Below are 17292 nucleotides of genomic sequence, written 5' to 3'. Positions count from 1 at the left end.
GCAGCACGCTAAATTCTCTATTTTGTGCCCTGAAATTGCGCCAGATCACCTACTTATTGATCCCCGAGAACCTCCTGAGGGTATAAGGGACCGATTAGGCCCGATCCCAAAACCTGCAAACTTACACAGCAGGCTGTAATTTCCTGTTTTGGGCTCTGTTCCGCGAGCCGAACGCATCCGTAGCAAGCCCTCGTACTCCCACACCTGTTGCCCTACTTGCCCTCTGAATCGGACGAGATTTCTCATGAGAAATCTCTCCGAATTCACTTGTACCTGCGGGGGAATACCAATTAGCTAATCCAGTACCTGGACAAGAGGCTCTTGCCTCGACATACGTAATGAACTCACATAACTGTACATACATATGAGTAGCCCTCGAGCAAGGCATCACGATTCTGTATTCAATAGAGGAGAGAGGTGTGCGAGAGCGAAATCACTGTGCTACATAGTGCAAGTATCACAAGACGGGCACCACGTGCCAATAGAAAAGAACAGACTTTTAGCACTTCAATAACAATTGAACTGAAAGAGAGAGAGAGAGAGAGAGACGACATGCGACACGGAGTGGCGGAATTCCACCCCAGAGAGTATTGGCCCCAAACCTTGGCGCCCCTTTCGGTATTTCTTTATATTGCATCAACTCGGTACAAGCCGGTACTCCAAACTCTGCACCTTCTCCAGGAAGAATGCCAGAGAATGAGCCCATGGCCTCATATTTAAAAGCCCTAGATCCAAAAGCAGTTTACATGAAAAGCCTTCAAACTCAAAAGCATTTGGTCCAAAAGCAATGCCAAAAAGCTGCCAACGTAAATCACGGAATTCCGTACAACTGCCATGTCAACACTGTCAACGCGTTTTGCGGAAATCTGCCACGTTTGCATTGTCAACGGAAAATCCAGAAAATTGCCATGTCATCAACTGCTACGCAAATCCTTCTTTGTGTGTGTGTGGGTCCTACTTTATTTAATATTTTGTCACTTGGGCCCCATCGGACGCGGTCCCATAAGTTGTTAGGACTTCTTCTGTTGTTGCTTGTTCTTCTTAGGGTTTAGGCCCTTCGGCCATGATCTGCAAGTTGGCTCCATTCTCCAAGACTTGACACGTCAGCAATTTGTGACATCCCCCCTTCTTGAAAGAAAGTAATCGTCCGCGATTACAGCATATCTGCAAAACAACTCAAGTTAGCTCAAAAAATTTATGAGGGACATTCCAAGGGACAATCCGTTTGCTCTAGTTTTTTTGTTAAGGAGTTAGCTTCTCCTTTCGGCTCTTTTGATCAAGGACTTGGCTTCTCCTTTCGTCTAGATCGGAACTCTTGATATTCTGGCGTAGTAAAATTAGCCATCACACCCAAACGGCACTGATCTTCCACAGGTGTCTTATGCACTAAAATTACATACCCAGGCAATCTCATCCAATTAGGAATATTCAGTGGTTGGCACATCACAATGCAACACAAATGCTCACATATGCATGTTATAAGACATAGAAACATAAAGCCGCCGATGAACACTCCCCCCGCAAATAACCATCCAGGTCGGGGCCATGAGCTGTTCAACGATTCCCTCATCACCTTTCCCGCAAATAACCTAAAAAAGGTTCGAGCCATGAGATATAGAGGCCTTTTACAACCAAACGCCCCCCAGACTGCAGCCTGCGTCGTTTGGAGGTGTTGAGAGTAACCACTACTTAGACTTCTTAATACTCCCCTCGTAAATAACCACAAGGGTCCGGGCTATGAGTAACAACAACAGTACTCCACCCGTAAATAACCACAAAGGTCCGGGCCATGAGTAACAACAACACTTTTCAATCATTCAATACTCCCCCCGCAAATAACCACAAGGGTTCGGGCCATGAGTATGAACAAGCATTCTCAAACATTGTTTCTAACTACCCCAACCAGGAGTAAAAATAACCAATCATTGAAACCAAAATTAAAGCTAGAGTCAGACAATTCAAATCGGCACCGAGACAGGTTCAAAACAGATACCATCCATTTCAAACAAATTTCAAACATGATCACTAAACAAGTTCAAACAGAACTCAAACTTAAAAAGAAATCTCGACATCAGTCGAGCTCGAAAAGTCGATTGACTTTCCATCCTGAAACCTGCGTCAAAAATTAGGGTTAGGTTTCTTCCATAAGGTCGTAGACAACCACAGCATCGTCCATCAACTCTTGGACAGACTGTGTTCCTATGACAACGATGGTAGTCCCAAGACATTAATCGCATTGGACCTCCAAGGTCATCAACTCGTGAAGAGACATCTACTGAGAGATGTCGAGAAATTTCAAGTTATAATCTGCTAGGGTTTCCATGGCAAGCATTTCAAGATACCCTACTCTGCCAGAAGTTGCACTCCGAAGGAAGATGACAGAAACCATACAACTTCGGGCAAAAAATTTCTTGAAAGCTTGCTAAGTCCTTGGAGTGTGCGGCTTGGTAGCTATAGACTTCCACTAGTGCATGGCACTGCCTCTGAGAAAAAAAAAACAGCAGCTCGAAACAAATCTTGGATCCTTCTCTTGCAAGTGATCGTTTTGGCTTATGCCCTGTAAGACATGAGCGGTGAAGACGAGAGCGCGCCCGATGCGCGATGAAGTAAGGGTGGGAGTGGCTTATAAGTCCGAGGTCGGAGCACGAAGCTAAAATTTCCAATGAACTTTGAAAGTGCGATCTTGCTCTGTATGCTCTTTGGTAGGACTAGTATGCTTTCAGAAAAGCACACGCTTGATGCTCTGATCCCACTGTCACAAGACGGGCACCACGTACCAATAGAAAAGAACAAATTGAACTGAAAGAGAGAGAGACTTTTAGCAATTCAATAACAACTGAACTGAAAGAGAGAGAGACGACAAGCGCTTTCTTTGAAAGATGGCTCCTTCCAAGCCCACGGCCCCACCCCCTGGTTGTCATCGCTTGATCACTTCCTTTTCCGCTAAGTGATTGCTTAAGGACCTTAGCGTAAGTTCTGGGCTGTTTCGATTGCCCAACGCTGAGAACGGTTATGAATTCGTTTCACAATTGCAGCCTGCGCAAATAAACAATCTAGTAAACTCTATCTCTGCCAAGTTAAACCCCTCCATAGTCAGCGAAGCCACAATGCAGGAATGGGCTCAGATTTCGGTTCAGTTTAAGGAGGTAAACTCCCGTCTGTTCACGTCGTTCCATAAGGACCTTATTCTTGGCTTGTTGCTCATCTCTGGGGTATCTCTCCCTTTAAGCATGTCCCCGGAAGAGGGCATAGAACTCCTCTTGAAGGTCCCCTTCTCCCAGGAAGTGATAGCGCATTATGCCGCGCAAATAGTCTCCCAGGCACACGGAGTGGCGGAATTCCATCCCAAAGAGTATTGGCCCCAAACCTTGGCGCCCCTTTCGGTATTTCTTTATATTGCATCAACTCAGTACAAGCCGGTACTCCAACTCTGCACCTTCTCCAGGAAGCATGACAGAGAATGAGCCCATGGCCTCATATTTAAAGGCCCTAGGCCCAAAAGCAATTTATATGAAAAGCCTTCAAACTCAAAAGCATATGGTCCAAAAGCAATGCCAAAAAGATGCCAATGTAAATTACGGAATTCCGTACAACTGCCGCGTCAGCATTGTCAACGGGTTTTGCGGAAATCTACCACGTCAGCATTGTCAACAGAAAATCCGAAAAACTACCATGTCATCAGCTGCTACGCAAATCCTTCTTTGTGTGTGTGGGGGTCCTGCTTTATTGTAATCCTTTATGTCACTTGGGCCCCATCGGACGGGGTCCATAAGTTGGTAGGACTTCTTCTTCTATTGTTGCTTGTTCTTCTTAGGGTTTAGGCCCTTCGGTCGTGATCTGCAAGTTGGCTCCATTCTTCAGGGCTTGACACGTCAGCAATTTGTGACAACAAGGGAGAAGGCAAGCTTTCCATTAAAGCTTCATCCCCTGCACCAACGACTCACACACTCTGTAGGTCACAATGAGAAGGATGGCAGCCCAGAACAACCTTTTCTCTAAAAAATAGGCGCCCCCAGTTGATGTGCTTGGAGAATGGCTCACACGCCGCCAAGTGTCCAGTTTGCCTCTTTTGAGTTAATTTCCTAGTACCCACCGACTTATAAGTGTAGCGAGGGAGCCTAAATGACTTTGAACTGAGCCAAGACATACTTTTACTGCTCGGATTCCACTGTCGGTCGGCCCGACCCAAAAATTAAAGAAAAATCATAAGAAAGAAACAACAACTCAAGTTAGCAATTGCCACGTCCTTGTGACATACCCCCCTCTTGAAATCTGAAACGTCCTCGATTGCATGCCATATATACATGCCATTGATGATCTTGTATTGTTAGCACCTTTTTATCATCGCATATACCCGCAAGAAAGTTCATAACACATAGATACAAATGATTGAATGAGACCTTCATACTTTTGTCATTTCCATCTACTATAGAAGTGAAGATTATACCTTTAACACTTGAACAGCGATGCACACTTCTATTACACTAAATCCATATGTACATTTGATGTGTTAGCTCCGTCATTACCCTCCTTTGCACACGTTGGGTTGGGGCATATGTAGGTTGTAACCCAAAGGCCTCAAGGTAGAGTTGCAATATATTTGGTGACTCTGACACTTCATGCTCTTCCATCCACTTTGCATCCATAGGTGGATAGTTCTTGAACTTCACCAAATAGCATCTTGAACCCTGTCCCTTAACTTTTCTTCCTTATGTGCCAAAATCTATTCAGGAATCAAAATCTCATCAAGTTCATCAACTTCTGGCTGATCCTCCTGTGGCATATCTTCTGGCACATCACCCAAAGAGTCTTAGAAGACTCACGTGAAACGCATTATGAATCTTCCAAGTGTCAGGCAATCTCAACCTATAAGCAACATCGTTGATCTTATCAAGCACTTGAAAAGGCCCATAGTAACGCATATTGAGCTTAGGAAACAACCATTCCTTGCCCTCCATCTTCTTTAACCTTGCCTTTCAAACCTCAATAGAACCCAATCACCACGTGAAAATAACAATTCACATCGATGACAATCAACAGCCCTTTTCTGCTTTGCCCGATTCTTCTCCAAGGCGACTTGGATTTTCTTATACATTTCATCCATGTTCTCAACATATCGATCTTCCTCAAAGATCTTATCCTTTGTATGCAGAATGGGAGGAACCTTTTTTTCCACCTTCAACAATATCAAAAGGTGCCTTGCATGTGGACGAATGCATCATATTGTTGTACGCATACTCAAGCATATAGGCAAATACTGTTCCCACTTACCCTTATTATCTGACACATAACATTTCAACAGATCTAAGTGTCACGAGGACGTGGCAATTGCTAACTTGAGTTGTTGGTTTCTTTCTGATGATTTTTGTTTAATTTTTGGGACCCTCTTTTTGAAGTTGCAAATGGTCGAACATTGTATGGCCAGTGTGAAACGGCCGCCGGCCGAGAGTTTCACCCGCAATCGGAAAGGACAGGCCACCACGAGTTGGTCGGGCCAATCGGCACAAGAATCCGAGCAGTAAAAGGGTGTCTAGGCTCAGTTCAAAGTCATTTAGGCCCCTCGCGACACTTATAAGTTGGTGGGTACTAGGAAATTAACTCAATAGACGCATAAGGGACACATGGCGGCTCCAAGCGAATTTGCAGTCTCCTCCCAGCTGGAGGCGCCCAATTTGAGAGTGGAGGCTGATTTTTGTTCATTGGGGGTGCTATAGTGTGTGTGAGTAGTGGGTGCAAGTGCTCACAGCTTTAATGAAAAGCTTGCCTTTTCCCTTGCTCGACGTATTTAGTAATCGCATTCGGATCCATCCCCGACCTCACTGATGTTGAATTAACTAATCCTTATTGTGATCATGTCTATAGCGATTTTCAAGACCGAAATGCTGCAATCATTTTGTCAATCATTCCACTCAAGCATTGTCGTGTGCGAGTAATCATTTCTAGGGATCCCATTTCAAGTACTTCTTTCATAAAGTCATCCAACACAATATTGTCAGCACATCAATATCCCTGAAGTCCAAAGGGAAATCAATGACTTTATTCCATCCAGGTAATCTGTGACAAATGAGCGGCTGACTTCCGGGAACTCTTGGAATAGCCAAAGCTAGACCAAAAGCGTCAAGGTAAAGTTCCAAATATGAGGAGTATTTGCTAGGTCCTTCTCCTCCATCCATTTCGCATTCAATGCCGAATGGTTTTTAACTAAGAATCATCGTTCACTTTACCTTTGTCTTTTCTTTCCACTATCTGTTCCGAAACGAGTATCTCTTCCACTTCAGGTTCATTCAAGAGCTGTTATTGCTCCAAAATCATCATCATTATCTCTTCACAAATAGCAGGTTCTTTCATACAACATTAATTTTATTCAAAATTCAAAATCATCTTCAAAAGAATTCTATTTTATTCATAAAGCAAAATAATGATCCATAATTTTCTAATATCTATCCTCGAACAAGAATCTCCTTGTCCCGTTCTATTTCCAATTTGTCAACCGTTTTCATTCTTGTGCCTTCTTGGGGCACCGTGCAACGATATGTCCTTGTTCTCCATATTCAAAACATTTTCTTGCTACTAGAAATAATTTTCTAATTAGTTGTGTGCACATCAAAATAGAACTAGTTGCCGAAATGCACGCTAGAACACCTCAGGGAGACCCTAGCAGGAAATACCCTGAAGTCTTAGTGATTGGGAAATCAGGCCTTCGAAAAGGGGTAGACAGTAGCCTCAAATTTTAGGCTCAGAAAAACTAAGTGCATCAGTACGAGCACAAGAATGAGATGGGGTAGAACACTAATCCGAAGGCCTTCATTATTTTTAATAAGGCCTTAGGATAAGCAAGTTACATTAGCTTTAACTATTTGTGCTAGGGCCAGTGGCCGAACAAGCGTGAACACGTTATGCAGGAGCAATGCCGGTGCGGCATTGTGTCGAGAACCTTTGATGTTCACATGGGAAGAATTCATGTTAACATTTGCAAAATAGTTGCACATTGTTAAAGTGACTTAAGAACTTTTAAAATTCAAAAGTTGAAGGGCACACTTACTCATGCAATCTCTCTCTCTCTCTCACTTTCCCTCATCTTCTAGCACCCCCTTCTCTCCCTCCTGTCTATTTAAGAGCCGCACACCTCCCTCTTCTGAGGTTGGCATTGCTCCCACCCCCTCCCCCTCCCCCCCCCCCCAAATGTCTACGAGGTGGAGCTCTCCATTAGAGCTTGAGAGCAGCCCCTTGTGACATATGTGGTAGCTCCGAGCTCCCATTGTTTAGAACAAGGGTTCTCACAATCATAGCCACCTTCGTGAGAAGTTTTTGTCGCGAGAAGTTGCAGCAGACACTCTCTTCCTACAGTGTAGTGACTATAATTTCTCTGTTTTCAGCCCTTGACCATCCCAATTAGGGCGGTTTTTAGTAGAGCCCTTGTAGAACTTCAATCTTCTCTACTTATCCTACGCATACACAAAGTTTGATACAATTCCATCACAAAAAAGGCCTCCGTTTTGGCATTAGAACATGCACAGGTAAGAATTTCAGGTTATGTGCAGAAAATTACAGCAAGCGTATGTGTGTGCATTTTGCGTGTTTCTCTCTTGTGTTTATTGCAGGAATGATTAGGTGTGAAGGAAACTAGTTAGCGGACGATAGACTCTCTTCTATGAGAGCTTCCGAGAAGTTTTTTTGAAAGATAAGACTCTCGTTATGAGAGCTTCCAAGGTTATTCTGAAAGATAAGACTTCTAATTAAGAACGTCCGAAAGGTCTCACAGAAGAGGAGAAATCCTCTTAGCAAATAGCGAGTGGGTACACTTTCTCAGTCAGTAGAAAGAATAGAACAAGAAAGAATTGAGGACGGGTGTTTGCCCCGCTCCTGTGCTTGTAAAGATTCTCCCTTAGTAATAAAGATATTCTCTTTACGAGGGGGAACCAACCCGTCTTCTGGTCCCCAATGATGTATCAAACTTTTCTCTCAGCTTTCAGTTCTCTTGAACTTATGATTTTCATTTGAATGTTCGTTTATGCTTCCATCTTTGTGACAGAGAGAGGGGTGTACGAATAATTGTAGAGGCATAATGATACAAGATGCCCAGATAATGGACAGCAGCAACACTAATTTAGTGTGCCAAAGCAAGGTCGGGCAAAACCTCTAAAAATACCCGGCATTAAAAATACAAAAAACAAGGAAAAAATAAAAATTTGATAAAATGCCGATGCAAACCCTGTGCGCCTAGAATCCCTACCAGGAGGGCTTGAGTGCACATGAGAAAAGCCATGACATGAGTGACACCGTCTGGAAGGTGAACATAAAACTCTAACACAATGGCCAATCCAAAAAAATAGCCAAATAAGACACTCAAACATAGGTGCATTAACGTTATTTCTTATGAAGGAACACAAGCATTTGCCTAAAACATAGAACTTAAAGACTAAGCTATTATCTCCTTAAAGTGATAAGGGACTCATTTAAGCAAATGTCCATATATTTCATTCCTTGTAACATCATCTGGATTTTCTAAATAAGAAGACAAAAAACCTTTTTCGACCATCAAATTTGCTTTGATTTGTAAACCATACGACAATACGCTTGCTTATAGACATTGGACATAACATGTGCAATGTCAGGTTCTTGAGACAAAGTTGTCTATAAATAGGAAAAGGGCATGCCTTTTAATTTGAAAGCCATGCCCAATAATCATTAACTTTTTAAGTTTTTAAAAATAAAACAAGCTTCTTGGAAAAGAAGTCAAAGTATGCGAAGGATAGACCCAAAATGGGAACATATGGAAGATGTAAGTACTAACCTTCTATCCCTTGGAATGAAAATATCCACCACCTTCCCATATCTGTCAAACAATGGAAAGAGATCATCTGCACTGGTCCCTATCACAGGAAAAGAAATCAATCGATTCATTAACCATTGCCTAAAAAAATTTAGAACGTGTTTCTAACAACATACAAAAACATTTTGGTCTTACAAAATTGACTTTATTCGAGTTTTGTCTTTCATTTCAATTTTCATTTTAACTATAGCCTAGTAAAGCTTGATCAACATTATTTCTATTTGTTGTTGCAGCCTAGTATGGCTTCATAGACATAATTTAGTTATAGCCTCACATGGCTACATAACTAATCATCGTTCCTTTTTTTTTCTGTAAATTGTGAGCTGAGACAATTGCTTCAGCATTGCAATTTGTTAGTCCTCGATGCTCAAAAAATTTAAATGTAAATCTCTCCCTCTCCCCCCCCCCCTCTCTCTCTCTCTCTCTCTCTCTCTCTCTCTCTCTCTCTCTCTCTCTCTCTCTCTCTCTATATATATATATATATATATATATATATATATATATATGTGTGTGTGTGTGTGTGTGTGTGTGTGTGTGTGTGTGTGTGTGTGCGCGCGTGCGCGCGCGCAAAAGAAGTGGGGCTTGATACCCTTTTGTATGACGTAATCAAAATTACAAGCCCCAAGGCATTACATCAACCCGTAGGCATACAAGGATAACGGATCTGATAGTGAAAAAACACCTGAGATATTCAATGATTACAAACTGTAGGAGAAAAACTACCGGTGATGCAAAGTTAAAAAAGATAGGTGATACAACAAAAGCTAGGAGCAAGCAAATGAGGGAAGAAAGTAGTGGAGAATTGAAACGTCGAGAGGAGGCCAAAAGTTCCACCAAAGAATCTACAATAGCCAACTCCATATCTCCTACAACGGCGCACCCAACCAAAGAGACATCGTCACCGCAAGAAGAGTCTACCACCAAAAATCCGAGAGAGAGATGGCCTCTGGCCATCAACAGAGCTATGGCATTCTTCAACCTGCAATCAGAAGCAATATATCTTAAAGCGAGGCACAAAACCCCCCAAGACACCCATCGGCCCACACCACCAAACCAATTCCAAACCTAAATCACCCATCAAGCAGGAGGGAAAAAAAAAAAGCAGTAAACAGACAGAGATGGCAAACATACATGCACACTCACCTCAACCACAAGCAGCCATGCAAAACGCACTCATCCCTAGCACATGCAGCTCCACAAGCACAAGCATCACACACAAAAGAAATAAGGTGCATACAAGCAAGCAAGGTAAACAAACAAAAACCAAGAGAAACTAGTGCAGTTTTTTTTTTCGGGGGGTGGGGTGGGGGAGGGAGCATATTGACAGCACCCCTATATAAGGTAGGGGAGGCGCCCCACTATTGGAATTAAGCAAAGCATTGTCTCTCTCTTCTACTGCAGCCATTGCCCCCCAAGGCATGTCGACATTCTCATTCTCTCTCCTCTTCTCCACCCTCTGTAACGGCTGGTGCTAATAGTGAGGCTGGGGAAAAGAGCTACGTTTAATTTTCAGTACACACATAGAGAGAATGGCGGAGAATGAGTGGGAGAGAGATCCTAAGTGATAAAACAGGGAGAGTTTTCCTCACAGTCGTTGGCCCCTCAATACACACCCCTGACAAAATTTTCTTTTTATATTAAAAATTTAGCATAAGTACAATGAAGCTCTCCCAAAGAAATGCCGCTCCAAACCTAACCTACAAACAACTGGCTTGTTGCCTTTAAATAGTTGTGGCTCACTATATGAAGTAACTATGCCAATTTGAAGTTGGTAGCCCACGGGCCTTTCCTTGCACTGACAAAATTTTCTTTTTATATTAAAAATTTAGCATAAGTACAATGAAGCTCTCCCAAAGAAATGCCGCTCCAAACCTAACCTACAAACAACTGGCTTGTTGCCTTTAAATAGTTGTGGCTCACTATATGAAGTAACTATGCCAATTTGAAGTTGGTAGCCCAAGCAACTAAGCAACTTGGCTGGTAATGCCTTTGGCAACTCAGTCCCTTGTTAGAATGTAGCCCACGGGCCTTTCCTTGCACATCTTTCTCTTGTATTGGGGTCATCTGGCCTTACATGTCCTCTTGTGTTGCCAAATGGACTATTTTCTCATTTTTCTCAGTAATTTCTTTTAATTGAAATTAGGATATTCAAATGTGTGCACTTGAACTGTAAGGTTAGGAATTGTAGATCTACTAGAATAAATAAAAGCCATCAGGACCGGACAATCATGATGTGTCACGCGATGGGTGACATTAAGCATCAGGAAGGGGTTGTACCGTTAGTTCAGTAGGAAAGACCGGGAAACGGATATTCCTGATGCATCATGTGATGGGTGACGGAGGGAAACCCCAACTGGAAAAAGGAATACGCGCAAAGACGCAATCACAAGAATAAAGATGGGTTCTGAGAAGCTTTTTCTAAAAAACGAAATATTTTTAAGTGTTTTTCGAGAAGAGCGAATGCTTTCCCACGAGGAATCTGTGTTTGCATTGCATCTGTGCCTGAGAACTGCATCCGGGGACGCTTAGAATATGATTGCATAGCATCAAGTTTCAACTCGCTTAGTTTTATTGAGTTTTGTCCGGGTTCATACTTATTTAAACAAGTGACCGGCCGCCCACTTAAATTAAAGGAAGGGCTTCTCAAACATAGACCCACGTATCTTCTTACGCTGAATATAACCAGCGCTACTCTCTCTCTCTCTCTCTACAAGCTACCGCCAACCTTATCTCTCTCCCTCTTGTTTTTCTAGCGCCCTCTTCCACTCCACCTATTCTTGCTGGATAGCCACCGACTATTCATGTCGGCCCCCAGTACCAATATAAACAACCAGCGATTTCTCCTTTGGCACACAAATTTGTCGGCACTGCCTAGAAGAGACTCTGCCTCGAGAAGACGCAAGTGATCGCAAGACTACAGAGCACGGAGGTCTTTTTTCCGTGCAAGGAGCGACAAGTGAAGCTTGCGTACATGTTCTACGAGTTGTTGCCTTGTGTGTGTGTTTTCTGCAAGTACTCCATCGCAAAGAAGAAGAAGAGAAGGCCTCGACCTACGCTTGGGAATTCCGAGAACAGAATTTGGAAATTGTCTGCGGAGCCTCGGCTCTGAGTACAAACGGAAAGAGGTTTGAGAGCTCGTCTCTTGCATTTCCCTTACGGGAAGGAACGACCATCGAGTCTCAGAATTAGAACGGAGGGGTTTTCTCCAGTTCTTGTGATTGTAAAAAGATTCTCCCTAATAAAGATTCTCTTTAAGGGGGGAGACCAGTCCATCTTCTGGTCCCAAATAGTCTGTCGATCTTCTTCCTCGACTCTTTTAGTTGAAAGTTTATCTATTTTCAGCTGGTTGATTATTCGTGTGCGCTCCCGTTTGTCAGTGGTATCAGAGCTCAGATTCCTCTCTTTCTCTGCAAAGGAGGTCGATTCCGGGAAGGAACGAAAAGAACCATGATGAGCCACGGAAAAACCGATGAAGACGAACTTCAACAAGTACGAGTCCAATTTGCAGATTGCAGCAACTTATTTCGCTGCCAGCTGTCCAAAAGGTTTTGGATGGAATCAAGAAGCCACAAGGAACAGACGCCAATGGGCGTCAAGAAAGTCTTGTCGGTGGTAGCAACCCGCAGGAGGATGATGCGGAAAGAGGTGTAGAAGCGCACAAGGGAGCTCAAATCAAGATAAACGGCCTTATAGAAGCAAGGGCCAAGAAAAAGAACTTTCTCAGGCAGTATGAAGTTGCTTTTGCCAACAAGAACTTCACTGAAAAATCCAAGTTCCGTCATGTTGGGATGCATCTCAAGGAGACAGCAAGCAACTGGTGGTTAGATGCGGGTTTTCAAATCCGGTGGCAACGATGTGTTAGTTTGACAACTACACAGGAAGGAGAGATATCTCCGAGGCACTATCTTTCATTAGGCAGTTTGAAGTTGCTTTTGCCAACAAGAACTTCACCGAAAAATCCAAGTTGCGTCATGTTGAGATGCGCTCAAGGAGACAGCAAGCAACTAGTGGTTAGCCAAGATTCTGGAAGGTGTCACAAATTTGTTGACATGGCATGCCAATTAATAGACAAATGCCGAGGGGAACACCTAATAAGTTGTTCCAAAACTTATGAATTTGGCACCAGATGCTTTTGGACTTCAAGCTTTTTATGTAAACTGCTTTTCCAAGGCCAAGGGCCTTTAAATAAGACCCTGGGCTCCCCTCTGGCTCATTTAGATGTAAGGTGCAACGGAAGTGAATGTTGATAGTGCTTAGGATGAGTGCTCCGATTGTGCTCAAGGGTTCCTTTTACTTACAAAAGGGAGAGCCTTCTGTAGTTCTTAAAAAGTGAGTGCAAGTGCAATGATCACAAACAAAGTGAATGCTACTATGAATGAGAGGACTGAGAATGTGTGTGTGTGTGTGTGTGTGTGTGTGTGTGTGTGTGTGTGAGAGAGAGAGAGAGAGAAAGAGACGACAGCAAGCGATTCTCAAACCCCATCCAAGGGCCCCGGCCCCCCTCTCTATGGCAAGAGAGGTCTATGCTATGGATTGCACAAATCTGGTACAATGGTCTGGATGTTGTGAACTTGATTTGATGATGACAATGTCGACGACAATGAAGACTATGACGATGATGAAGATGGTGTCGTCGTCAAGTCCGAGATCTGCCACGATCGCGACGAAGGTGTCGTCATCAAGACGGGGATCTACGATGACAATGACGAAGGTGTCGTCCTCAAGATAAGGACTACGATGACAATGAAGATGGTGTCGATGACGACAGCGTCATGGCTAAAACGCTAGATGCTCTGCTATGGATCTGCTACTATAGCGGTACTGTGAGGCTGATCTGCAACCGCCAAGTCGTGCAAGGGCTGAGAATGCAAAACACTGGCTGATCTGGGCTGGAATTGCAAAACACCGGCTGTCTTGGCTGAAAACTGAAAACGCCACGCTGATCTATTGCTAGTTGGTCAATGCAGCGAGGAACTGCAACGAGGAGTTGCGGTCTAGCGAAGCTAAGGGCTGAAAACCGAAATGCTGAACTCCTGAGAAAACGTTGGGGAGCCTACGGGTGCCTGCCCTTTTTGTGTCCCTACTTCTTCTGCTTGTATTGAGTGCCCAATGGTTTTCTTTTATAGTTCCTTAGCAAATTGCCTTACTTTTCCAACAAAAGTCACTTATTAATAAACAAGTGAAAAATATGTACTTTCGCAAAAAGGGTTCTATGCTCTGGAAAATGCTCATGATGGGTATTGAATGTCATGCTAATGATCATGCTATGTGCAATCACAGGATATGCAACTATTCTAAGTGTCTGGACATGCACGGCTTACGCACAGGCTCACAAGGGCGCCAAAACACTTCCTAGGCTAACCTCAACCCTAGAATTGGGATAGCTTGTCCACATGCACATAGGGTTAGATGTACACGTGACATCCCCTCCTTTTTAAAGTGAGGTACCGGTATCGAGCTGTAGGGCGTCGAGAGAGTGCGCCAACAACTCCTAGAATCCTGCGAAGAACTCTTTGCCAGCCCACTCTGATGCGTGGGTCATGCGATAGTTGAACTTCATGAAGGTTTGCAATGCTTGCTTCTTTGGGTCGCGCCGAAAGCGGCACAAAATGATATGTTGCGGCTTCAATGCTCCAACTGCGTCTATGGTCATGGGTCCACCTTCTTTAAGAATCTCAGAGGAGGAAAATTCCTAAAACCATTTCGTACCCATTCCATGTAAAGTGAAAAAATACTATTCTCCCTAAGTGAATGTGCATGCAATGCAGATGAACAAAATGACGGAGTGTCAAACCGTTTGTAAGGTGCAACGGTTGTGAATGTTGAGCTTTGCTTAAGATGAGTGCTTTGAACTGTGCTCAAGGGTTCCTTTTACTAACGGAAGGGAGAGCCTTCCGTTCCTTTAGTGAGAGAGCGCAAATGATCACAACAAAGTGGTAAACACTGTGAATGAAGGTGATGAGACTCAGAGATAAAGAGAAAAGAATACGACACCAGAAAAGTTGTCAAACCCTCCTCCAAGGGCCCCTCTCTCTATGGCGAGAGAGGTCTATGCTATTGATTGCACAAATCTCGTACAATCGTCTGAATGCAATGGACTTGCCGACGATGTCGACGACGACGAGACAAGCTGAAATCTGAAAACGCTAGGGGCTGAAATCTGCAAATCTGGTATCTGTTGAATTCGGATTGTCACAAACGGGAGCGCACACGATGGAAATAAATAATCTTTTAACTAAACAGAGTTGAGGGAGAAGTTCGACACAATGTTTGGTACCAGAAGATGGGCTGGTCCCCCCTCCCCCCCCCCTTTAAGAGAATCCTTTACTAGGAAGAATCTTTTTACAAGCACAAAAACCGGAGAAAACCCCTCCGTTCTATTTCTCTGACTCGATGGTCGTTCCTTCTCGTAAGGGAAATCCGAAAGACAAGCTCTCAATCCTTTTTCCGTCTGTACTCGGAGTCGAGACTCCGCAGACAATTTCCAAATTCCGTTCCCGAAATTCCCAAGCGTAGGCCGGAGCCTTCCCGCTTCTCCTTCGCAATGAAGTACCTGCAAAAACACACAAACACGGGACAACAATTCGTATGGCGAATCCACAATAGATACCTGTCGCTCTTGCGCAGGAAAAGCGACTTCCGTGCTTCGCAATCTCGCGATCTCTTGCGTCTTCTGACGGCTTGAGTCTTCTCTTGCTAGCGCTGGCAACTCCTCCTGTGAGTGAGGGCATGTGGTGCTTTTATAGCTCCTTGGCCACAGCAGGAATAGCTGAGCAGAGGCTTGCCGCGTAGAGATCGCGGCGGATTTTTATTTATTTATTTATTTTTGGATGTTCTATCGGAAATAGGGAGAGAGAATTCGTTCGTTGGTTTTGTTGCTTTATTTTCTAAGTGGCCACCCACTTAATAAGTGGGCGGCCGGCATATTTTTAAATTGATATGAACCTGCCCAAAAACTCAATAAAACCTTATAAGTTAAAAACAATGCCTTTCACAGCACTTCCCAGGCGTCCCTGGATGCAACCACATGCACAAATGCAATGCAGATATAGATTCCTCGCGGGAAAGCGTCTGCTCTTCTCGAAAACTCGTTAAAATATTCTGCTTTTTAAGAAAAGCTTCTCAGAACCCATCTTTATTCTTGTGCTTGCGTCTTTACGCGTATTCCTCTTTCCAGTTCGGGTTTCCTGTCAGACCAACGAGATATTCCCTTTTCGATGCTCCTGTCACCCCATTACGTGACGCATCACGAATATTCGTTTTCCAGTCTCTCCTACTAAACTAACGGTAAAACCCCTTCGCGATGCTTAATGTCACCCATCATATGACGCATCAGAGTTGTTCGTTCCTGATAGCTTTTAATAATTCCAGTAGATCTACAGTTCCTAACCTTACGATTCAAGTGCACATCTTTAAATATCCTAATTTCAAGAAATTACTCGAGAAAATAAGAAAATAGTCCATTCAGCAACATCCCTCTGGCTTCTAAACAGTTGTCCTCAGCTGTAGTGCTTGTACATAACTTCCAGAATCTCGAGATAGGATGCTAATTCCTAGTCGGTCATCCACTGAGCATCTAGAGTAGAATAATTCTTAAACTTTACCAAATACTTTCGTGTAATCTTCCCCGACTTAAGTGGCCGCTCCTGATGATAAATGATATGCTCTGGTTGGAGTATTTCTTCCGTTTCCTCAACCTCAGGAGGTACCTCAACAATAGGCTGACTTGGAGGCGGTCCCACATATGGCCGTAGTAAACTAACATGGAAAGCATTGTGGATCTTCCAATTAGATGGTAAGTCTAATCAAAACGTCACATCGTTCACTTGGTCAATTATCTTAAACGGCCCATAATAGCGATTGGAAAGTTTTACCACTTTCCCTTTATGAGTCGCTTATTTCTTTAGTCTTGCCTTTTCAAACTTGAGTAAGACTAATTGACCGACTGTTAAGTCCATATTCCTTCTGTGCTTGTCTGCAGCTTTCTTATGTTTTTCTTGAGAGCGCAAAATTGATCTCTTAACTTGCCCGTAGGCAGTGTCCAAATCCCGGACAAACTCGTCTACTGCGAAAATCTTATCCTTGGTGACAAGGATCGGTGGAAGCAAAGGCTTACCATAGAGAATCTCAAAAGGTGCTTTCCCTGTAAACGAATGCACGGTATTGTTATACGTGTACTCAACAAGGGGCAAATACTTCTCCCAGTGAGACTGTCTTTCTGACACATAAGATTTCAACATATCCAATACTGTGGAATTAGCGATCTCACTCTACCCATCTGTTTGAGGATGATATGCAAAAGAAAAATTCAACTTTGTGTCAAGGTTATCAAACAAGGCACGCCAAAAGTTGCCTGTCATCCGAGGATCTCGATCACTCACAATAGACTTGGGCAGCCCATGATGCTTAAAGATCTGTGCTAGAAAAATTCTAGCCATATGGTCTGCTTTGATTGTTTT

The 17292-nt window shown here is 43.4% G+C and overlaps 1 protein-coding gene across 18 annotated transcripts in view; it reads right to left on the bottom strand.

The window, feature by feature from the left end:
• The window catches only part of LOC147465581 (uncharacterized), a 54492-nt gene that overhangs the window by 20734 nt on the left and 16466 nt on the right, over window positions 1–17292 (bottom strand). For 8 of the 18 annotated variants that reach the window (XM_086520651.1, XM_086520647.1, XM_086520629.1 and 5 more), the window contains 2 exons: window positions 9752–9812; window positions 8795–8873 (listed from right to left, as the gene is read on the bottom strand). In XM_086520651.1, coding sequence (XP_086376777.1) covers window positions 8795–8873; window positions 9752–9812 — 140 coding nt within the window. Of the gene's footprint in view, window positions 1–8794; window positions 8874–9667; window positions 9813–17292 lie in introns of all 18 variants that reach the window. The other 10 variants (XR_015189263.1, XM_086520702.1, XM_086520682.1 and 7 more) reach the window with 2 other exon arrangements.

The sequence above is a fragment of the Adiantum capillus-veneris genome, chromosome 1, assembly GCF_014529385.1.
Source record: "Adiantum capillus-veneris isolate H3 chromosome 1, ASM1452938v2, whole genome shotgun sequence".
In the NCBI taxonomy this organism is placed as follows: domain Eukaryota; kingdom Viridiplantae; phylum Streptophyta; class Polypodiopsida; order Polypodiales; family Pteridaceae; genus Adiantum; species Adiantum capillus-veneris.
Note: the sequence above shows the minus strand (reverse complement) of the source record. Positions and strands in the feature narration are given on the sequence as shown.